Raw genomic sequence first — 24534 nt, 5'->3', positions numbered from 1 at the left:
TTGAAATGATTCCACATGAGGGAGGTTTGCTGCAGCTCTGTGACTGGTGTGCAGTCTACTCCTGGATCAACGGTGTGGTGCTCCCTTCTCAAACTGAAAATCTTATTATTTCATTTCAAAGTGACAGCTTACTAATGTGATATTATAGCTGGCAGGAGCAATATACTATATAAACATACATGCACATCCATTCATATTCACTGGAAGGAATAAATTATACAGCAGATTCATCTTGGCCTCTGTTTTCCCTCTGAAGCATACATTTGCAAGGAAATAGACATTTTTTCCCCCTTTAATAATTTCCTAACGGTTGATATCTCAGTTACACATCACATTTTTTTTTTTTTACAGTTTCTCTGTCAATATATGCGGCCGTTGAAATCAAAATATCTTTCATTATGGGCATGTGTGTGTGTATTTATATATTATATCCTATTTTTGGTTTTTTTAAAAGGCAAGGTGCCATATATTAGATCTGCAGATGTTTCAAAGATTGGTTTATTTTTCACCCGAATAAAACTAGAATTTTTATGGGTACATTAGGCTTCATGTTGAACGTTGCATCTTTGTCTGGAACAACAAGAGATGTTTGAATTTTGTTGCCTAGCAACAACTGGATAGCTTGGCTTCTATTCTTTTTGCCAACCGAGGTGAATGTTCATAAAGTGCGTCAGGGCATGAGTGTGGCATTAGAATGTCCGGAATGAAACTGAAATGAAAATTCTAAGAACAGAAGCCTTTCTCTCAGATGATCTTTGGAGTCTCCTGTTTGCTTAGCAGAGCTTCCAGTAATCGGAGTTTAGCTTTTAGATGTTTGTATTCCTGGTATTCCTCTGCCATTGGAATTCGGTCATCTTTTTGTGCAGTCCTTGAAGAGAGGGGAGGGGGAAAAAAATCAAGTAGAGTTAACCACTGTCTCACCTTACTCAACCAGTGCTGTTGATCAATGGCAGTTTGTAATCCAAATAGGACTTATGCCTGCAGTACCAACATAGTGTGTTTAGGGCAGCGGTGTGCCCATACGACTCTCTTGGTGTAGTTCTTAGTTCTTGTACACTGTTGTGTCATTTGCTGACCAAGCTTTTGTGGGTGTTTTTTTTTTTTTTTTGCCCAGACAGTGTTAAAAGCTGAAATGTTCATTAAATCAACAAAAAAGGAACGAGGAAGTGTTTTTGAGATGAGTCTTACCTGCCCACCTGTCTGTAGAACTGCTCCTCAAATTCGCTCAGCCCCTTGCGTAGTTTCTTCTTCTCTACCCTTGTCTCCCGAAGGCAGTGCAGTAGCTCCAACCTGGAGGAGTTTATAGCCATACCCATTAAACATGGGTCCTCACAAACTATTCAGGGTCCTCACACACCATTTAGGGTCTTCACACACCATTTACGGTCTTTAAGGGGTTGACTGCGTAAGTGAAGGTAAAGTACTGGATAGATTCCATTTATATAGCCCGCCAACTTATGGGGATGTGCTATGCTGATAAACTAATGATTCAGTTCCTACTCAAACTCCTTCAGTTGCCGCCTCCGTTGGCCTATAGCATAGCACTCAGTTAAAAATTGAGAGAACCAATCAGATGGCAAGAACCAGACTGTAGCCTGGAAGAGGCCCTTCCCCCGTACCTGGACGCCTCGTGGAGGTTGGACACGGTGATGGCGGGCAGCCTGACGGCTTTCGCCTCGTCCAGCGGGGACACGAAGGTGGCGTCGCTGTCCTCCTCCTGCGGACCCGCCCACTCGTCCAGGCGCTGCAGGCGTATCGCGGCGCAGGAGGGCAAGGACCCGCCCTGTGTGCTGTCATCATCGGAGCCGTCCTCTTCTGCCTGAACAAAAATACACACAACACTCAGAGCCGTCCTCTTCTGCCTGAATAAAAATACACACAACACTCAGAGCCGTCCTCTTCTGCCTGAGTAAAAATACACACAACACTCAGAGCCGTCCTCTTCTGCCTGAGTAAAAATACACACAACACTCAGAGCTGTCCTCTTCTGCCTGAACAAAAATACACACAACACTCAGAGCCGTCCTCTTCTGCCTGTACACAAACATAATGCTCAGAAAACCTGCAATGTATCTACAATATTTGCACAATGACTAAAAAAGTACCAAAAGTTAAAATCAGTTACGCGAAACTACTTCAAGGAAATCTTTTTTTTTTTTTTAAAGGCTTTACTCTTGCCTGAATTGAATGTAAAATGCACTGGCCACAAAACTAATTAAGTCGTGTAGAAATAAAAAAAAATGCAACTTAATTAAAAGTTACTTAATTTAAGTGCTTAGGCTGAATATACATGAGTCATCCACCCACAAGAGCCTCTTGGCACTGATGCAGGGTGTCTCTGAGGGACCTGATGTTAGATTGGATTGGATTACTTGTTGAATTGAATTTTTTTTTCAGAGTGATGCTGGATAAAGTACTCTCTCCATTTAATTTCTAATCCCTGACGCCACCTACGCCTCCTGGCAGCATTTATAGCCACTGTGTCACGGCTCTCACAACCCACCCAGAGTCAAGACTGAGTTTTTCCCAGGCAGGCACAAGACATGTAATCAGCTCCTTGTGCAGAAAAAAATCACAAGCTAATTTGTATGCATTTATTTGCACGCTCTCCTTCCCATTTTTGTGGTCATGCATATGATCTCTCTTTACTTCACTCTAGTGTGTTTCTTTTGCACCTCTGCACCTTGAACTAATGCACTTGTTGTACGTCGCTCTGGATAAGAGCGTCTGCTAAATGCCTGTAATGTAATGTAATGTAATCTCCTGAAAATACATATGCAGGAGCCTATGCATTAATTAACATATGCATGAACTATAGCATTTACTGCAAGCTAAATACAGGTGTGAGGGCTGAGTGAATATGCAGCACTGGTCATTTGTTGCGCCTGATGTTCCAGGAGAATTTTTCACTGCCATCCCCTGATCTGGCTGCTTACCACATGAGTGTAATTATTGTAACCATGGCGATAAATGTGCCCTGAGGTGGCGGTTCTCAGTCCTGGTCATTCACCTTCAAAACCAGCACCCATTTTAGACCAAAGAAGCCAGGTGCCGTGAGTTAACTGCGTAACTGACTGCTTTAATCGATGAATTAAAGCACTGAGCAACAACAGAAATCCAGGACAGGGTTCTGTGAGCCACAGGCCCATTGCATTGTGGGATTGGTGGAGCTGTACAGTGACTCACTATGGCAGTGATGGTGGTAATGGCGGATGCTGCACACAGGAGCTGTTTGATGGTGCGGTATCTGTCGTACAGCGGCTTCATCAGGTTCCTCTCCTGCCTGGTGCCCTGAAACGGAGAAAACAGGGTCACATGATGCTCAAATCACACACCGCACCCTCTTCAGCTCGAGCAGACTCCTCTTAACATTGCTCTCCATCCAGACATGTATCCTCATCTTTACTAATTCAAGAGTCATTTCTTTTTCTACTCAAGAGCACTTCTGTAGTTTTTTGGTCATTTCTCAACTCACCAAACAAACCAATTCTGAAAATAAAAAAGCAACACTTGCATTTTATTGAGTCAAAGGTAAGGACGCATGCTGAGTGAATGCAGGCCATTGAGTAGATGGCGAAGGGTCTTACCGGACGACCGTGCAGGCTCTCAAAGTACAGTAAACACTTCTGCAGAGTTATCTTCTCCAGGGCCATCTGCTTTTTGGTCATTTCCTGAACAAAACAAAGACATTTTAGACATGTTCATAACCTCAGAATACAATCAACCACGGATCTCAAACTCAGATCCTAAAATGCCACAGTGTCTGATCTGCTGGTGTGCTCCAGCAATTAAGTGCTTCATTTAAGCCATTTTGATTGGCTCGTTTCCAAGGCCTGCGTTGGCTGCTGAAACCACGGAAACGGGCCGACACCTATTCCCTGAGAAACCACGGAAACAGGCCGACACCTATTCCCTCAGGACCTATAAGTTTGAGACTCCTGCAACAAGCTATTGGTAGTCAAGGAAACAACAACTACACAGTGTTCAAAGCTTATAGCACAGGTGTGGGGATCCTGCTCCTGGAAGGCTATATCGGTTTCTGGACTTCCTGTCATCTTTTAAACCCACACAAAAACTGTACCTAGGTCAATGGAAAACACGGACTTAAACTAAAACTGAAATAATATATATTTTTCAAAAGAATGTGAACTAGTTTTCTGAAGATTCATTAAATGTTAATGTTTCAGTCCCAGCAGTACAGACAGACAGCAGTGATGAGACCGCAGAGCCCAGTATCTGGGGGGTCTGGGGAGTCAGCGGAGGCTCGCGAGGGGAACGCCTCCCTCCCGTGACTCACCTTCACGTTGTCAGGGAGACCAAGCGCTCGCCGCTTCTCCCTCAGCCTCTTCAGTAGCGCTTCCACTGTGTCCTCCAGGGAGGGCCTCTGGCTCTGTGCTGGCGCCCCCTGCAGGTCACCGCCGTACCTGCAGACATCAGCAGGCTCTTCCGTCTTCTGATCCCTCACCTGCTCCTGTTTCAGTCTCAGGTCTGAAGTGGGAAAATGTCCTACAATTAAATCTCCACGAAGCTCTTTGAAAGGAACACTGTTCCAAGTACTATATATCTTGGATAGAACTTTGAAGCCTCTTCTCAGTCAAAGATTTTGTGGTCAGCAATTGCTTTTTGTGAAATATTTCTATCTCTCTCTCTATTGGTGTGTATTAGGGAGTCTGTTCATTTTTGCTTATGTATGGCTGTGTGTATGTATCATATGAAACTGTACATGGGCTTAATTTCAGCTGGGAGGAAAGACTGAGTCGCACACATCAGTTTTAAATTAAAGACTGTATAGACTGGCCATTAACTGGCTTCTACATTGCTAAACTCAAACCTCTGAGCTGTTTCCGAGACTTTGCCAGGTCGCCCATCAGCTGGAACATCTCTGGGTTGGCGGTTTTGTCATTGTGTGATGGCTGAAGTAGTAGAGAAATAATAATAATAATCATAATAATAATCATAATCGTAATCATCATAACCATGAAAAAGTCTAAGAACTAAAATAAAAAACACTAAAATAAGTCTTTAACAGTTTACTTTAACAGTGGGCAAATAAGTGGGCACATCTTTTTTTGCCAATTTATATAACTTCTAATTTTATGCCCCTATGGGAATTACTTCCCTTCAATATTCAGTGCTGTATTTTGTCACGCTAAGAATTTCACCGCCTGTTTATTTAGCTGGTGAAATTATTCCTCCTACATACTGTATCTCCTGCACAGCAAACAGAAGAGGCGGACAGACAGGAAATGGCACATTGCAACCAGCAGGGGGAACCATAACATTCATTTTATTACTCCTCTCCAAGTGGCACTGTCTGTGCCTATTCAGATTCAGCATTTTTTTTTTACAATTAAGGGCTAAACTCTTTGTGGGTGCTTACTTACCCTGTAGTTCCTCTCCCGCTCGAACTGCTCCTCAAACTGTCTGATCTTCCTCTTCAGGCCCTGGATGTGTTTTGTGAGCAGAGCGGTGGAAAGCGTGTCTGCGGAACCTTCCGGAAACTGGGTCCGGCCAATGGGGCGAGCCCTGAGGAAGACCATACTCGAGCGTCACCCCAGCATGTCTGTCTGCTCCGTGGCCACATACAGCCCTTAATCCCCACAGTCACACACACATGGATCCCAGTGCACAAAGCCTAGGGTCTAATACGCTAACCCTTTAAGGTATAAGATCACAGATGTGTGATTAGAATGCTCTTCGTGGAACATTCTAATGCTGATGTGACTACTGGTGACTGAAAGCAGTGGAGTTCTAGAACACTGACAGAATTTTGAAAGGAAAAAAATCTTAAACTAAAGATTCTTAAACGGCAGTGAAATTATTAAAATGCTCAGGCATTGTCAGGGCAGCGAGACCATGGGGGTAGAATTATTGATTTAACAGACTTTCCAGGGAGGTTCCCCAGCAGCACGATCTACAGTATAGTACAGTGCAGACCTCCATCATTATCATACACAGAATGAACACACCATGCTGGGAAAGACCTTACATCATCTCTGTGCACAAAAGGAACACACCACACTGGAATCAACTCAAGTTCTTATATGAACTCACATGGCAATAATAAACAGAAAAATTATGCTAATAAGGTACAGGATAACTTAAGGTACTGTGCTGTATGGCACCATGTCAGCTGATTAAGAAACAGAACTGAACTAAACTGAGCAGGAGTCCGATTCCTGTGTTCTGTACTAAAGAGAAAGTGTCTGAGAGAATGAAAGAGAGGACTGAGGAAGAGGAGGGAAGAGTCGTACTTGATGAAGGGCTGCGAGCAGGGGGGCGAGGGCGCGGTCTCGGGGTCGCTCTGGAAACGCTGGCTCCGGCTGAGGTGGGGGCAGCGGGGGGAGGGGAGGGGGCTGGCGCAGTTGGCGATGTGGAGCAGGAGGGGGCTGGGTCCCGGGGACCCCTGGGCCCCCCCATCGGGGGCCGTGACACTGGGGTCAGGATCCAGCCCTGCCGGGGAGAACACAACACACAATGAGAGACACACGACACACCCCAAACCAGAGTCCAGACCACACCTGCATGCCAGCAGGCTTGTCAACTCAAATAATGAGTATCATGAAGAACCCTGAAGTCATTTATTTATTTTTTTTTGCATTTGGACAACCTTTTTCCATTAGTCACATATTTAGGACGAGCATGAGAATGAATTTTTGAAGTATTCTAATATTGCCTGCATGTAAATGTGGCCACTAAAACACTGAGAATGATGCGTTAACAGATAACGCCTGCAGGGGGCACCGAATCCTGCACTTTGGTCAGAATTCCTCCAGGTGGTCTTGCAGGACAGGCTAAGTTCCTCCCAGGCTGCTCTTTAAGGGAGGGAAACGGTAACCTTTCTTTTTGAGCTGGTAAATATTTTAACGTGACATATGCTGTAATAGATTTTTTTATCTAATGAATGTGACCTGCATTGCCTCCGGTAATGTGTTAGCTAGCTCTCTGTGTTAGCATCTACTCATCACCAGATTACCTAAAACAACCGGCCTGCCCCTGAACACACAGTTGACAACAGAAACACACAAGTGCACAATACTAGTCAGTGCACAATGGCCCACACCATGAGTCAGGGCACCCCTGGGGCGGGGGGTCCAAATTCACCCTGAGGATTCAGACGCACTGACATGCTGCTGTTCCGACAGTGTGGATCAGTTCTGGGATGAGCCTGTCAGTGTGGATCAGTTCTGGGATCAGCCTGGCAGTGTGGATCAGTTCTGGGATCAGCCTGTCAGTGTGGATCAGTTCTGGTATCAGCCTATCAGTGTGGATCAGTTCTGGGATCAGGCTGTCCGTGTGGATCAGTTCTGGGATCAGCCTGACAGTGTGGATCAGTTCTGGGATCAGCCTGGCAGTGTGGATCAGTTCTGGGATCAGCCTGGCAGTGTGGATCAGTTCTGGGATCAGCCTGTCAGTGTGGATCAGTTCTGGGATCAGCCTGGCAGTGTGGATCAGTTCTGGGATCAGCCTGGCAGTGTGGATCAGTTCTGGGATCAGCCTGTCAGTGTGGATCAGTTCTGGGATCAGCCTGGCAGTGTGGATCAGTTCTGGGATCAGCCTGGCAGTGTGGATCAGTTCTGTGATCAGCCTGTCAGTGTGGATGAACTGGGCCCTGTTACCATACACTCCATCGCACATGGCACACGGTTATTAATAGAAACCAGACTTGGAACTCCTTACAGGTGCTGAACGGCTGCCATGTAAACAACCGGCGAACAAGAGCAGCGAGAGAATCACTGAGCTTCTACTGCTTCCTAACTTGCTCCTAGGCTGCTCCTAATCTTCTCCGACCCTGCTCCTAACCTGCTCCTAACCTGGACTGCAGCAGCCCTCTAAACTAGTTCATTTGTTTCCCTGTAGCAATGTAGCACAGGGCTGCATGGGTGAAACCATTACATGCAAATTACATGCAAATGAAATCTAAGTTAACCGCACCCATCACAGCCAGTTCAACTCAGAGGCTAAAGGCATCAGCAGCTAAGCATCAGCAGCTAATACTGAGCTTGGTATTTAGCAAGAGCAGGCATTCTGCTCACATTGCATCTGACTAAGAAAGCATGAACTGGACATACAGACATCAGTGCTTGGTGAAGTCTCTATAGAAGCCTGATTACTGCGTTCTCCCCTCCCCAGCTGGTGTGTTTGCTTTAATACTTCAAGTGTTTGTTTCCCCTTTTGTCTGTGTGGAAAAGCAGAGCGCTTTCTGCACAGCCCTGTGTGGGTGTGCGTGTGGGTGTGCGTGGCAGCAGAATATAGCTGTCGGTTTTACCTGTCTCTGGGGTGGAGGGGGTCTGGCCGGTGGTCTGGTTGGTGGTCTGGCCGGTGATCTGGTTGGCAGTTTGACTGGCGGTCGGGCTGGTGGTCTGGTTGGTGATCTGGTTGGCGGTTTGACTGGTGGTCTGGTTGGTGGTCTGGTCGGCGGTCTGGCTGGCGGTCTGGTTGGCGGTCTGGCCGGTGGTCTGGCTGGTGGTCTGGTTGGTGGTCTGGTTGGCGGTTTGACTGGTGATCTGGTTGGCAGTTTGACTGGTGGTCTGGCTGGCGGTCGGGCCGGTGGTCTGACAGGTGGTCTGGTTGGCAGTCTGGTTGGTGGTCTGGCTGGTGGTCTGGCTGGTGGTCTGGCTGGCGGTCTGGCTGGCAGTCTGGCCCGCGTCCTCGTGGCGGGTTCCAGCAGAGGGATACGCCTCCTCCTCCAGAGCCTCCAGCTGGAGCAGAGAGCCCTGCAGGCAGAAGCAGAACATGGTGCTGTGGGAGAGGGGCGGGAGGGGTGGAGCGGCGTGGGGGGGCGGGGTCCGCGTGTTTTATAGCGGTACCGCGTCACCACCCTTTCACGGTCCTGGGGTTCCTCAGCGACAGCTCGGTTCTCCCTCTCTGATCCCCATCTCTGCGTCTGCGTTTCTCTCACTCTCCCTCCCAACCTCACCCCTCTCATCCGCCTCTCTCCTCTTTCCCTCCCTCACTGTTCTCCCTCTCTTCTGTCATTCCTGCCCTCTCTGCTCTCTCTCTCTCTCCCTCTCTCTCTCTGCTCTCTCTCCCTCTCTCTCTCTTTCTCTCTCCCTCTCTCTCTCTCTCTCTCTCTCTCTCGCTCGCTCGGTGAGGCTGTTTGATGCCGCATTATTCATGGCTCTCGTGTAGCGGTGTGCAGCCTGGAGGGGGTGGAGCCTCTGCTCCATGCTAATTTCCTCCACACCTTGGAGCATCTGATTGGTGCACAGGTGTAAGGGGGCGTGGTCTGATCTGAGGTTGAGCTGAGGGCCGGGGGCGGTGTGGATTGGTGGGCAGCGGCTGACGGCGGCGGGGGACGTGGGGGGGGGGGAGCGGGGGTGGGGTTTTCCTCACGTTCGGTGCTGAAGTGAGAGACAGATTCTCCTGCATTCACGCTGGGTTTCTCCATTCAGGCTGAATGCTGCACACTCACACGTGCACTTTCACAATGGCTTACACTAACAGATACTGAACACACTCCTGACCAATCATCTCCCACAGCTCAGAAAACAACAATATACTCACCAGCCCCATTTTATAATGTTATAATGTTTCAGCACATGGGCCTGACAAATATGCTTTTTTGTTTGTTTTTTTACTCCCTATTTAAGCATACATTGGATCATTAAATGTGCTTACAGTTGAGACAGATAAGCTGCTTATCACAGCGGCTTTCTGTACAGATTCATTTGTTTGGTTTGTTTCACCCTATTAAGTGCAAGTAATGCGCACATACCACTAACAAGACGTCTCGTTTAAGAAAATTCTTATTTCAATCTTCAGCAACCCTCCCCATTGATCTGTATGTTTTTTTTTTTCTTTTTCTCAGAGTAGGTATGTTGGAAAGAAATGCCATGACAGATCAAGACATACAGTAGGTCATGACTCATGACCAAAACATACATTCAAATTTTTCAGGAGTTAAAAAAATAGTAAAAATGGATCCGCACAAAATTTTCTAATTGACCACATGCTACATAACACCATATACTCCAGACTTACTAAAATCTATTTTTCCAGGCAATAACATTTGTCTTGGTGGCTATTTTGCACAAGTAAACATGGCGGTCTGAATTCTAATGGAAACATTCTGTATATCACAGTGAGAGGACAACGACAGGTGAGAGAGATGGCTGGCTACCTTATCAAAGGCCTGAAGCATCTCACTGTCCTCTCTCAGTATGTCCTTCTCCCTGCAAGGAAAAAAAGTTTCTAAAGACTCCTGTCTGCTGAAAGACAGTTAATGGTCCACTCCTCTTAGAAACATGACCTTACAGAGTATTCCACTGTAGATGTAGAGCTTCTCCATATTCAGCTGGAAAAGTACACGTACGAGAAAAATTTGTGACATCACAAATCTTTCAAACCTATCATGGTCCGCTATGCAAATATATGCAAATAACAAGAGAGCAATGTAGCGTTTTTAAAGATAGCAATTCCAATAATTATCTGAGGCAGGTCAGGTATGGCCGTGTGTTACTGAGACTGTGCGCTCACTCTCTACTTTGTGCTTGCGTGCGGGAAATACATAAATGCATAGATGCATGCGCATGCGTACGGAAAGGACCTCTCGCTTCAAGCATTTATCTTTCCCAGGGAGTTAAGCCTAGCTCCTGACACACAATGCCCATGCAACTCTGCACGTACCCTCAACCGTATGTGACAGCTAAGGTCCCGGAACCTGACCGCAGGGGAAAGTTCCGGAAGTTCAGTGACCTTTGGTTTGGCCGGCCCTGTCGGGACAGTGTGTCACTGCTTTAGGTCTGCGCCCTGTCCTGCTTAAGCAGCTCAGCCTCACGGACGCACAGGTGGCAGACTCAGCGGCCTTAATTAAAACACCCCGCGCGGTGGCCAGCTTACCTGCGGCGGCCAGCTTACCTGCGGCGGCCAGATTACCTGGTCAAGAAGCTCGTTGCGTTACAGCTCACGAGACTCGCGAGGGCGACACAAAGACGTTTTAGAAATGCAGCGCATTAAAATGGCCGTTCCAGGCGATTAGTTATCTGGGACAGCGGCGACTCAAACAGCGTTAGCGTTGGGTCAAACGGCTCCTGCAGGCTCCGCTGTCATCCGGTAACTTACAGCCGTAGCTCTGCCAGAGAGGGCAGTGCTAATAAACAAAAGCCCAACACTAAGGCCTGGATCAATCCATATTTGCCTTGACTACTTTTGTATTTATATGCCAAAGTTAGTGTTTTTATATGCCAAAGTTTATATGCCAAAGTTAGTTCAGCAATCAACAAAATGAACTGTGAAGATAAAAATTAAAAACGTGCACTTGAAGTTAAGGATTTGATTGGAGTCCAAACCAAAGCGTCTTATGCATTCCTAAGACATATATCTGGCACATCCACTCCTTGGCAGAGTGTTGGCAGAGTGTGCCCGGCTGACAGTTCTCTGAGCTCTTAACCCTTTGAAGAGTGGGTTTTTTGGAATGTTTTTTTTTCAGAGTTCTAAGTCAGTGTTCTAGAACTCCGTTGCTTTCAGTCTGCAGCAGTGATTGTGACATCAGCATTAGAATGTTCAGTTAAGAATAATCCTATCACAGTAATGATCTCACACCTTAAAGGGTTACAGTTGACCACGCACAGGTGTGGGAGGAGCTGCTTTGCGCTCACCTGTCCGTGTGAGGTGAGCCGGGGCAGAGGAGGTCCCTGTTCTCCGGTGGACCTGCGCTCCCCTGACGCTCCGTCAGCTCTGCTGTAGCATCCATATCCTGTAACAGGAGAAACCACGCCCCTTTTTCACAGCCGAACGATGTGCCCGGCATCCCAGAGCTCGCGCTCGGAACCCTACTGATAATGGGCTCAAATGAACATGGAACTGAGCATAGAACTGAGAGAACCAAACACCCAAATAACACAGGGCATATACCTGTCAATAAAGAGACTATTGTATTGTTTATAATGTTAAAATCTGCCTTATATATGTTCTAGCATTATGTAGACCAATATTTCACATCAAAAAAATTATATGCTGTATTATATCATATACAGTACATTTGTCTGCTATATGAAATGTACTATATGCAATATACAGTATATGGTCACCATATAAAATATCTGTTCTCACATGAAAACCACTTCAACAATGGATGTATAGATCCAAAAACATTCCATGCATACATTAAAAATAAACTATTCTACCTTAGAAACTAAAAATAGACAGATACAGAATTCATGCTCACCCCCTCTTTTGTTCTGCAGTGTTCTTCAATGGTCATAGAAACATGTTTTATAACAATAACGTATTATATGGATATCCAAAGCAAAACAGCATTGAACTCGACAGCTGTAAGCTGAGCACAGAGCGACAGGGCGTACTGTCTGAGTGCGCTGGTAAATGCACGCTCATTATTAAATCTCTCCAGGTCCCCCTTTTCCCATAAACTTGTAGGCTGGACCGCCAGCGTCCCTACGCCTGGCTCGGCCACTCCAGGTTCTGCCCCTCTGTCCCCTGCACACGATCACATGACCACCCCCCGCCCAATTACAGCCTGGGGACGATGCCCATGTGACAGCAGCTATTAAGCCCGGATGGAAAAATCTACGTGGAACAAACTGCGACATTTCAACCGACAGGCACGACAGGAGCCGTCTAAGTACGGACCTTCTTCACGGACAGAAACTACAGCGACGCCTTCGAAACCCGCTGAAACAGTTCGGCCATTCCAAGCCGAGTGTTTGTCAAAACTGGAAACAAACTTTATTAACACACGGCCCGCATTTACAGTGACAGTCTGTTTGAAGTGACCTTTGAGGAGATGTCCTCCCTATTTGTCAGCCACCCAGAAGATGTGACCACAGATGAACGTCATGGGTCAGTGACCGTTACTATGCCAGTACCGTCAGTGTTCACCATTACTCTCAGGCTGGCTGAGATGGGGGGTGAGGGAGATGGACAGCCAATGAAATAGGGGCTGACTATGATGCATGTGTGCAGCCTTCTTAAACAAAGGAATGAGGTGAATGAACAACTTAAAATACATCAAATCCAAGTAAAATACAAAATTTTAGCCAGGCTATTATCTGACACTCTCTTTACTGATATCCAGAACACTAATGTTTAGCAGTAAGAAACAAACAAGACCAATGGTTCTGACCACGCTTCCTGCTATTGATAAGACATTATTTTTAATCTAGAGATGTAAAAATACATTTCTGCCCACTCATCCCACCCACCCCTCAGCTGTGCCCGTCTTCAGCAGCGACACCTGTAGCGTGCGTATCATGGCTTCAAAACTGGTATCTCACAGCTTTCAAAGCTGAGCTGTAAACCAAACTCTGAACTTTTAAACAGGAAATATTGCTGTGTGTATTGTAAGGACTTCAGAGCTGTCATCCCTGGCATTTCAGTTTTACATTAAAGGCATACTATGCAGGATTTTTTAACCTGGCTGTGCTCCTGTGTTTACAATCAAAGAAGTCTCCAAGCCCACTCACCCCGAGTCCCAAATTTGGGTTAGGGTTAGGGTGGATAGCTAGAGGTAACGTCCAACAGAAAACACACCAACTCCAACTTGCTTTTCATGCCCTTTGTGAAGCTCAGTTTTTGAACAAGCCTTGTCAACTTTACCTCAGCAATTACATTACATTATAGGCATTTAGCAGACGCTCTTATCCAGAGCGACGTAGCTAGTTACTGTAGCTACAAACGCTCTGCCGAAACCTGATCCCACCGCACAGGCTCTGCAGCCACACCCACCCCTCCCCACACAGCAGAGAGCGTTGCACCCAGAAACGTCCCAAACACATATCAGAAGGACAAACACAGGCAGAGGAGCACGGATTCAGCAAATATGCGCCAAGACAGAGACTGCCAGTGCACCATCGATATGATCGAACATGGCTATTTCATAATATTTTCAAGGTAAAAATCATATATAATGCCAAGACTAAATGGGCTCCAGAGCTTCTTATGTACTCCTATATCTTACGGCAGGTGTACCTGGCAGAAGCCCTCCTGAAGGTCAGAGATGAGTCCGCAGCTGGATATCGGTTTTTCGGGCTGGAGGATCTGCTCTTGTCCTGGGCTCTCCACCCCTGACCTCTCCACTCGAGGTGTGGCGTCTGTGAGGACCACACTGTCCTTCTCCGGTGGCTTCAGCCTGCTTGGGTCATCCCTGGGGGAGGGGGCAGGGGAGAGGGGGGGGTTTCACAACCACTGGGGACAAATCCCTTAATCCAGACAACAAAAACATGTCACTAATCTGCCTTGGAGAAGCAGTGAACTGATCATGTGACACTACTGTGGCAGTTGAACAGGACGACCGGTTTATCACCAGGTAGATCATTCAACCTGGTCTGCTAGTTTGGCTCTGGTCAGTGGAATTCAAACGGTTAATTCTACAGTTCTGAAGACAGGTTTATCACTGAAGGGAGACCATACCCAGTATAAAGTATGACAAGTCCATTATCCTGCTATCAGCTGATAAAGATACTCTACTTTAAAGGAAGTTAACTTTCTGGGTTTGCCAGAAATGTTTTTTCTTGCTTTATAGCCAGAATTTCGATGTGATGGTGAAACACAAATGCTGGACCTTCTGAACCACAGCTAAACCCATAAAGAGATTAGGGTGGGAGAGGCGGAGATAATATTTCGGTCAGAGTGTCTGTGACCATGACCAGGGGAGGGGGGGTGTCAGCCAATCACAGCTTACACTCTCAGGTATAAGTAGGCCAGCTTTGTCTGCCTCATGTCTGCAGCTCACTGAAGCCCTTCTCAAATTTCATAAGGTTTTAGCATGAGGAGAAAGGGATTATGAATTTACAGTAGAGCATTCGTGTAAATCACAAACATATAATATATGTATTTTTATTCACTTAAGGAAGTTTCACCTCTGATACGTTTGTGCCTGTTGGAAGAGAAACTTTTGTCTGCTTCTACAGTACAATTTATATTGTCCTCATCCACTTATTAACATTCATGGCTGTCTCCATTTTAATTCAGTTCTCCGTGTGCACCTGTCAATCCTGAGCTTGTTTCTGGTCAGGTGATCAGTACATGCCAATATCCTGTTTCCTTATTGGCTGAGGTCATCAGAACATGCCACTATCCTGTTTCCTTATTGGCTGAGGTCATCAAAACATGCCAGTATCCTGTTTCCTTATTAACTGAACCATACCACATAATGTAGAATTGGGCAATTTTAATGCATAATCCAGTCAGCCAGGCCTGCTTTTTATTCACCAAGTATAGGTGATTATTGATGTTGCCTTCAACAGATTGTAAAAATCTGACATAGCAGCGATTGTGAATTATGACAAGGACACATGATTAGATAAGAGGGCAGTTCTAAAAGGAATGAGTACACACAGAGCTGAGACACTCTTCATTATTTCAGCAAACAAGCAGTTCAGTAGTTCAGCCTTTGAAACACCACTAACCACTATATTCTAGTGGTACAGCAATGATGACCATGATCTCACTGTTTGCAAGAAAACCTCATACTGGGGTCATTTTTACAGATTTAAAATTTGGTAAGGATCAGAATATTTAATAAGAAGGTATCTAAATTAATTTCACATAAGAATCCTCTGCCACAAATCAGGTATTCCTCACCAAGTACCAAATGATACTCATAACAAATGTTTAGTGTAAGTAAATACACAGTACAGGATCTATTTGACCCAAATAACAAAACAATTAACTCAAACATAACACTAAATCTATAGTATACAGATTTATAGAGTATATGTTTGTTCAATGCATAATGTGTGGGTCCATATACTGTATGTTATTTGATTGACACTCTATGCATCCTGTGCAAACACACATCAGACATGGCTGAAAAACAAGGCATGTTTGGGATATTTTATTAAATCACTGGGCTCTGTGCAGAGTGGCTCACGTGAACCACCTTGTGGACAACAAAGGGTAGTACAACTATTTTGAGGCCCAGAACCAGGAATTGATTTACCACCGCATTTACAATCCACAGGCCTGTAATCTCCTCTCAGGTTCTGCTCTAACACATCCTTGGCAGATTGCCAGTCACCATGTTGCCTGGGTCATGTAGTTGTAAAAGAGTCATTTTAGCCGTTAGTCTGCATGCACATAATACTGCAGGAGCACACTTCGTAGGTTAACGATGTCCACAGAGTGCTCAGTCCGGAGCTGGAGTCTGTTATGCAGCTGTTCCCCATGTGATGGGGTTCAAACCATGACACTTCTTCATTTTAAACACTTTACCTAATTCCTGACATTTTACAGCATTAGCTGAGCTGAGACCAGGTTATCCACTACACTGTGTCACAGCCTGTCTCTCTCTCTGTCTCTCTCTCCTCTCACACACACACAAACACACACTCTCTCTCTCACACACACACTCTCACAGACCCACAAACTCTATTTCCTCTGCTCTGTCTCTCATTAACACACACACACACACACACACAGTCTGCTGTTAATCAGAGGGTACAGGTGATTGACAGGGCACATGCAGACCCACACCAGCAGTTCATACACGCACAGAACTGGCCGCTGGCATACACACTCTATGCATTCATTTAGGGCCACACCCATCCCCGGGCCACAAGCTTTTATGTGACTCAGTGATTCATGTCGGAGCACTTTGGAGCCACAATAAGACACGTGCAGAACTGCCTCACTGGGCTGGTATTCCAGATTAAATCTGTGTGTGCAGTGAGGAGACAAGGTTCCAGTGTCAGCCACATCCCATCTGGTATCCCCGGGCAACACTGCAAAGCCCAAAATATCAGCCTGACCCCTGGATTAACATGAGCATCTTACCAAGCATCTTGTTGGACTGATCGTTACTCAGACAATACATAAAATATCAAAAACACACAGGAAGCAAGTGTGAAGACACTGTGATAAGACATCTTTCGGATATAAACTCTTGTACATTTGTAAACTGTCCTGAACTGAGGGGAGGGGAACTGCAACAATGACACAAGTCTACAGTTATTAAAAGCCATTCCAATTTAAGGGAGAGGGAAAAATTAGGCATATAAAAAGCCTGTTGAAAAGAGAAAAGAATTGGGAACATAAACTGAAGGAAGGATTGGGGGACGTACCTTGTTATCTGGAATGGTGTCAGGACCGGATGGGAGGTGTCAGGCAACAATGTCTCAGCTGTGTTAAGCACTTGTGTCTCAGCTGTGTTAAGCACTTGTGCCTTAGCTGTGTTAAGCATTTTGGTTTCAGCTGTGTTAAGCACTATTTTATTTCTCAGCTGTGCACTTGGCTTAGCTGTTAAGCATTTTTGTTTCAGCTGTGTTAAGCACTTGTGCCTTAGCTGTGTTAAGCACTTGTGTCTCAGCTGTGTTAAGCACTCTAGTTTTATCTTTTGTTTCAGCTGTGTTAAGCACTGTGCTTAGCTGTGTAGCCTGGTCTCAGCTGTGTTAAGCACTTGTTCCTTAGCTGTGTTAAGCATTTTTGTTTCAGCTGTGTTAAGCACTTGTGTCTCAGCTGTGTTAAGCACTTGTGCCTTAGCTGTGTTAAGCATTTTTGTTTCAGCTGTGTTAAGCACTAGTATCTCAGCTGTGCCTGGCAACGATGTCTCAGCTGTGTTAAGCACTAGTGTCTCAGCTGTGCCTGGCAACGATGTCTCAGCTGTGTTAAGCACATGTGTCTCAGCTGTGTTAAGCTCTACTATCTCAGCTGTGCCTGGCAGCTGTGCTTCAGCTGAGCTCTCGTACGGCCAAACTGAGGGGATGGGGTCAATGGCCTTCTCCTGCAACAAAAGCAGGGTTGGCTTTCACAGGCAGAAGAGCACACACAGACTCAACACATACACAGATTCTAACACACAAACACAGATTAAATACATTTTTTGGCAGTATCTGTTTTCATGCTGATATAACGCACTGAGCTGTGCTGAGCGGCAGCGCTGTCACACACAGACAGGTAAATGCTCACCTGAGGGGTGGACAGAGCGAGCAGGGCAGGGGTGGAGGGCAGAGGGAGGGTTCGTGAGTTCCAGGGTCCCCCCCAGGTGAGGAAGGAGACACAGTTCTGACCAGCTGCAAGGCAAACCAGCGCATTGCACAGGGTCTGCTCCTCCAGCATCCTGGGGCTCTGAGGAACACTGCAAGCACAGACACACCCGCTCTACTGACCGAACGCTGCAGGCACAGACACACCCGCTCTACTGACCGAACACTGCAGGCACAGACACACCCCGACCTGCACGTTACTGACGACTGCAGCACAGACACCCCGCTTACTGACGACGCTGCAGGCACGACACACCCGCTCTACTGACCGAACGCTGCAGGCACAGACACACCCGCTCTACTGACCGAACACCGCAGGCACAGACACACCCGCTCTACTGACCGAACGCTGCAGGCACAGACACACCCGCTCTACTGACCGAACACTGCAGGCACAGACACACCCGCTCTACTGACCGAACACTGCAGGCACAGACACACCCGCTCTACTGACCGAACACTGCAGGCACAGACACACCCGCTCTCCTAAACGAAGGCCAAATATACACTATTATTTTTTTTAGTACTACAGTCCTTTGTTTCTTTGTTCAGTTTTTATTTATTCCTTCCTGTTTTCATCCTCAGATAACCCTTGTCCATCACACATTTAGTGCATCACAATCATTTTCTCTTCAGAACACTCAGTGCCTTTACAAAGAGGAAAATTCATTTGTAATGTTAGTTACGACAAAAACAAAATCCAAATTGCTGAGTCATGCTTTTAACCATCCCCAAATGACCGTAAATGTCATTTGATACATGTGCCTGTTGAATGTCTTCCATCCGTCTTTAAATTTATCCCATGCCATTGAAATATAAACTTACCGGAACAGGCAGGGGCCGAAGATTGTGGCCAGGTTTTCCACCGACATGTGATTGACCTGGCTGTGGGAGGCCACCTTCAGCAGGAAGTGACATACGTAAGACAGGATGTTGTGGTTGTCTTCAGGTAGACCGCTCAGCTGCTCCTTCAACATATGGTTCAGAGCCCGTTCATCTGTACACTCTGCGACACACACACACACATATTATACTTTCAGTATGACTTGTATTCCAGTACCGGTCATTTCCTTTACTCTAAAAGCATGCTATGTGACATACTGAAGCTAAACAGCTATAATGTGTACTGAAGCTAAATGATGAGATGTGCCTGTTTTATGAATGGTCAATGCATGGTGAAGCGAAGCTAAATGGCTATATTGTGTCTGTTTGTAAGAGTGATTTGAGGTGAAGTTGGAATGTGTCAGTCTGTCTGTATGAACAGCCCAGTGCTGTACTGACCTGCTGAAGCTGAGCAGCGTGCCTGCGTGTGTGACCGGGAGGTGGGGGGCGACGGGTTCGGTTCCGTACCTCTGAAGCAGCGGACCATCTCGGCGCGCTGGGCTTCAGGAATGACGGCCTGGGGCAGCTCCCTCAGGAACAGCTTCAGCAGGGAGGCCACGCTCGGGACGTCGCCGGCCGCGCCCACTTCCACGGCCTCGCCGCGGTCACACCGGGCCTTCAGGAGGCCGGTCTTCAGCACCGCGCCGCCCAGGCGGAACAGCCCCCTCTGCTGGAGGGCTAGGGGAACGGCGGGGGGAAACCGTTTTTTACAGAAATGGCAGCAATACGCATAGTGTTTCATGGGGTAAGGCACACGCATGCCTGCCTGCTGTCATCAGCAATGAGCAATGATATACAAACACACAATCATGCACACAAACACGCAAGCACACACACAAACACACACACACAAACATGCACGCACACACAAACATGCACGCACACACAGAGGCTGAACTCCCCTACAGGAAGAACGTATGCCAGCGTTGTCACAATGTGACCCAGTGAAATAAGCAGTGAATCCGCACCGTGCTTCTCCAGGAACTCCACCATCTCCCTCAGCACCCAGGGAAGGCCGCACACCAGCTGCCCAGTCTCTCTCATCACCGGCAGGGAGACACCGAAGACCGGTCCTAAGCGCACACCGCACGGCTTGGGCTGGATCTTCCGGCTGGGCTTCTTGATTCTGGAGGAAGAACCTGCCTTCTGTGGCACGACAAGAGACAGCAATGAGAGTTAATGAATAACTATCGCCTCACAGCAAGAAGGTCCCGGGTTCGAATCCGGCCTGGGCCTTTCTGTGGGGAGTTTGCATCTTCTCCCTGTGGCCGCGGTGGGTTTCCTCCGAGTACTCCGGTTGTCCTCTCACAGTCCAAAGACATGCAGGTTAGGCTAACTGGAGACTCTAAATCACCCATGTGTATAAGTACGTGAGTGAATGGTGAGTGAATGGTGTGTGCCCTGCGATAGATTGGTGGCTTGTCCCGGGTGTGTACCTGCCTCTTGCCCAATGCACACTGGGTTAGGCTCCAGTACTCCCCACGACCCTGCCCAGGATGACCGGCTATAGATAATGGATGGATGAATGGATAATTTCTGCCTTTCTACCTACCTCAAAGACTTGGCCTTCAGAATAAATAAATATGCATTTCAATTAAGCAGTTGACCTAGGTATTTGCTTATATACTGTAAGAAGATGTATCCCATAATTACTTTTCACCTCTTGACTCACATAAGGCATGTAACCAGGATATGCAGTGCTGTTCTGCAAGGTGTGTATTCAGAGATGCTAACCATTACATATTTCTATAGCACTTTGAAATTCCAATATAAATACATACAAAATGACAATAGGCCTCTGAGTGTCTCTGAGATTTGACAATTTACATAGACAAATAATATTTTTATTTATAAATATACCAATCTGACATTTCGATTTGACAAGCAAATATGGCTCAGTCATATTGAAGGAGCAATATAGCCTACATTTCCTCTTGTTTGAGAGATATATCTTAAAAAGCGATGCTTCCATAATTACTGGACGTTTTAAACAAATTTCTTGCTAAATATATGCTTGCCTCTGCTACCCCACCGAAGTTCAAGTAGCCTACTTCTGTGGTCAAACGCAAACCCTTGCCCCATTAATAGGCTTACCAACTTCCGTCTAATGCTATGTAAGTTAACTTAAATTAAAGCTGTTTTCAGAGATTTACCACAAAACGTTCTCTCGCCTCAAAACGTTCTATGTGTGGCTTAATAGACAAAACAAAATACCGATTTGCAATATATATTCACTGTTATGTCACTATAAATATCGTTACCAAGGGCAAGAAGATGCAGCCAATCTTAGCTGGTGCATGAACCATTCGAAGAATGATGCGCCACCTGTCTAAACGGGCTAGCAAGGTTCTGCACGAATATACTGCACCTGCAATAGAAACGGTAATGTTGCTACGCATAAAAATGAACTTACAAAGATTGCGAATGAGGCACCTGCTCCCATTTTAATCTTGTAAACCACGACGCTCCATTCCCACGAAGGAGGGGTGTCTCTCTCCTTTCCAGCAACGTCCCTCCCGGAACATCAAATACTAATCGTATCGTAACGCTCTTTTGTTACTTTGATTTTTTTCTCGCACCAGAAAGTTACACTTGTCTGTAATTTGCTATAAGAGGCCATTAGAATAAAATACCGCAAAACGTCATCAGAGCAGAACCAGGATAATGTTATTATCTAGTTTATCTTTGTTTACACGTTGCTATCCATGTGACCAAATAGTCACACTTTGTTTATGTATCCATGGTGATAAGCTATATGGTGAGCGTAGGGTACAGTCAGTAAATTATACAGCTTGCCACTTCGGATAAATATAGTTTGTACTGAAACTACATGACACAAGTTTCAAATGATGAGCAGGCGAAAATTTGGTTAGTTATAGGGGTTTAATAAGCGCAAATGAATATTGAATAGTAGCGGCATCATTTACAGTAACCTTAAACGCCTAGTCTATTATAGCCAACCTTTATTATTTTTATTTCAAGGTAGCTATTTTGGACAGCTCATTACCCTAATTGGCACTTGGTTGTAGCAACGCACACAGCTTCCTTCAATTAAATGGTACTAACAGTACAGACAGTAGAGGCAAGAGTATAAAGCCTAATCTATAAATCAGAGCAAAGTTTTAGAGAATCATTAGGTGAATGGTTAAAATAAATAGGCCTAAATAAAAAATAAAAACATCCTACTTAACACTGCATTGCTCTCACAAACATCAAACAGCATCTGAATGGAAAGAAACAATCTAGGCATTTTTTAATTTTAATTTTTGATATATAATATATTAAATTATATCAAATACATTTTCATTAATTTAATTCACCACGGCTGTTGAACAAGGATTATTTATGAAGCATTTGAATGAAAAATCATACATGGGGTTATTTTTCACCCAGTGATTATTATTAATGAGTTATTTTTCACGTGTTAGATGGAAAAATTGTCAATTATAATTATATTTTAAAACAATTTCTCCTGTTGTCCACTGATATACACATTATCACGTCTGTCCTAGGTTTTTTGTTTACATTTGTCTCTGCTGCGTGTGTATCTCCCTCTTCCTGTTCATCATCTGCGTTTCCGCCTCAGGTTACTCTGTTTGAAAAAACCGCCATTTTGCCACTTGCCAGTGGAGACTACCTCTTCAAACTCGATGCTTGGTGTTTTGTTTATAGTTATCGCTTTGTTGGACGTCACGTATTTGACCCTGTTTAGTTTAATTCCGATTCTCTCGTGGCCCCTCTGCTTTGTTTGCTGATTGAATTTCGTAATTCACCACTTTTTGTTCGTTTGTTTGTTTGTTTTTTAACCGTTTTGGCTTCCGCTCTCAGTATAGTGACTTCAGTATGATTGGGTATCGTGAGAGTTCAAAATTTACAAAACTCGGAATTCGTTAATAAATGTACGTTTCCATTCCGGTGCTTATCGAATCCTGAAAATGTATTCATAATTTGAAACAACTGCCAGGAACTGGTGCTCTTACTTCTACCTCTGTGTTTACGCAATACGGACGCATGAACGCGCCTGTAATAGGCTACGCCCCCACGATAGGGGAAAACGATAAGTTGCTCTTCATATAGTTAGTATGAGCAGTCAGGGGATTATCAAGATTATAAAAATGTACAAATAACAAAGCCAAGAACCCTGATTTTAAATTGTATGCCGTCCCGTGTAAGAAGACTGAGCTAATGAGGGGGAACAAGTTGATTCAGGAAATGTGTTGTGAGGGGAAAGATTTTTATATTTATACTGACAGACACATTTGTTGTAAATGATCTATTTTGTCCCTGGTAAGTACTTAGCTTTCTTTTGCTGTGGCTAAGAGGCTGTGTCAGAAATGGTCATTTGTATGTTTTATTCGTTTTTTTGTTGTTGTTGTTTGTTTTTTAAAGATGTGATATGACATGTAACTGCATTGCTAGCAACATTGCATATCACACCACATCATAAGGAAACAGCTACCTAGCTAAAGTTATGATACTTACTTGGCTGTTTTTATCTAACATGGTTTGAACAAACTTTATTAGCTATAATAGACCTAATAACATTAGTTAAAATCATCTTTTTGCACACAGAATTTCAGATTTCAGATTACAGCCCCCCACACAATGACGTTTTGGCATATTTATAGTCTTGATAATCCACCAACTTTTAATATTAACTTTATGGAGTGCAACAGGTTGTTCTCCCTTGAGTATGGCCTTCATTGGAGAATTAGCAAAAATTCCATACAGACATTAGGAAGATTTTTTTTACACAGAGTAGGGGAGAGTGGGGGAAATATAACACTGGGTAAAATGCAACACAGACCTTTTAGGTGGATGCATCGAGCTTGAACGACGAATTTCAGGTTAAACGCGCAGAATTACCATCTCTGTCTCTCCAACGAACGGTGGGTGTGTTCAAGAAATATTTTGGGACATATTGCCAAAAGTCTGTTTTGGCTGTATGCAAGTGAATTTTTTTTTACTGGAAGTGTTTTTCGGCTACTGTATTGTGTGTGTATGTCAAGGGATCCAAATGTGTGTAATCGTAAACAGTCTTTTAGTGACTAACAGACCGCATTGTTCTGATTTAGCAAGCTTGCTTGTTGGGATTGGTAGCCAGGCAAAAGTGCAGACACCGCCCCCCCCCCCCCCCCCCCCCCCTCTCCGCGAGGTTAAACTGAATAGGGTTGTTAGCCTGTTGTCAGTAGACTACTATTTAGTCAGTTGATGGAATTTGTTGAACTCAACTTTAACTTTAGGCTACGTGGTGACATGACCTACACCTACAAAGCTCTATGACTACAGGCTTCTCGCACCCTGTCTCCAGACTACAACTGATTGTAAGCCTGAGCATAGATCTAGATTTAAATATTGAGACTGTGTCTGACTCCTTTATAAATTTTGGAAGCTGGTTCCACAGTAGTGGGGCCCTGTAGGAGAAAGCCCTACCACCTTTTAGGTTTTTGGAAATTCTTGGGACTACCAAGTAGCCTGCGTCTTGGGATCGGAGTGACCTTGTGGGCTTATAAGGTAGGAGCAGGTTAGATATGTACACAGGTACACATCCATGCAGAGCTTTAAAAGTCAGGAGCAAAACCTTGAAGTCTATCCTATGCTTAATGGGTAGCCAGTGAAGGGACGCTAGTACTGGTGTAATGTGCTCATACTTCTTAGTTCTGGTCAAGATACGAGCAGCTGCATTCTGCACAAGCTGGAGACTCTTTAA

General features: G+C 45.3%; 1 protein-coding gene across 1 annotated transcript; it reads right to left on the bottom strand.

The window, feature by feature from the left end:
• Nucleotides 1–435: 435 nt before the first annotated feature.
• On the bottom strand, nt 436–21734 carry LOC135245192 (protein FAM13C-like). Its single transcript, XM_064318112.1, has 19 exons — nt 21238–21734; nt 19793–19970; nt 19293–19502; nt 18768–18948; nt 17967–18034; nt 17022–17196; nt 13930–14104; nt 11601–11698; nt 10124–10175; nt 8270–8717; nt 6255–6453; nt 5385–5526; nt 4832–4913; nt 4298–4488; nt 3588–3671; nt 3187–3291; nt 1620–1819; nt 1189–1290; nt 436–868 (listed from the first exon to the last, which is right to left on the bottom strand). The coding sequence occupies exons 1-19, from the start codon at nt 21265–21267 to the stop codon at nt 745–747; spliced, it is 2844 nt and encodes a 947-aa protein (XP_064174182.1). The 5' UTR covers nt 21268–21734; the 3' UTR covers nt 436–744.
• Nucleotides 21735–24534: the final 2800 nt, after the last annotated feature.

This window comes from Anguilla rostrata, chromosome 18 (assembly GCF_018555375.3).
Source record: "Anguilla rostrata isolate EN2019 chromosome 18, ASM1855537v3, whole genome shotgun sequence".
Taxonomy (NCBI): domain Eukaryota; kingdom Metazoa; phylum Chordata; class Actinopteri; order Anguilliformes; family Anguillidae; genus Anguilla; species Anguilla rostrata.
This window is presented reverse-complemented; position numbering and strand designations above follow the sequence as displayed.

Bases quoted from the DNA above. Each gene is read 5' to 3' on its own strand.
- LOC135245192 (XM_064318112.1), bottom strand. From the start codon at position 21,267: ATGGGAGCAGGTGCCTCATTCGCAATCTTT. The intron at 19,971-21,237 runs GTAAGTTCATTT...GTCGTGCCACAG, and splicing joins GTGCCTCATTCGCAATCTTT to AAGGCAGGTTCTTCCTCCAG. The intron at 8,718-10,123 runs GTAGCCAGCCAT...TTCTGCCTGCAG, and splicing joins TGCTTCAGGCCTTTGATAAG to GGCTCTCTGCTCCAGCTGGA.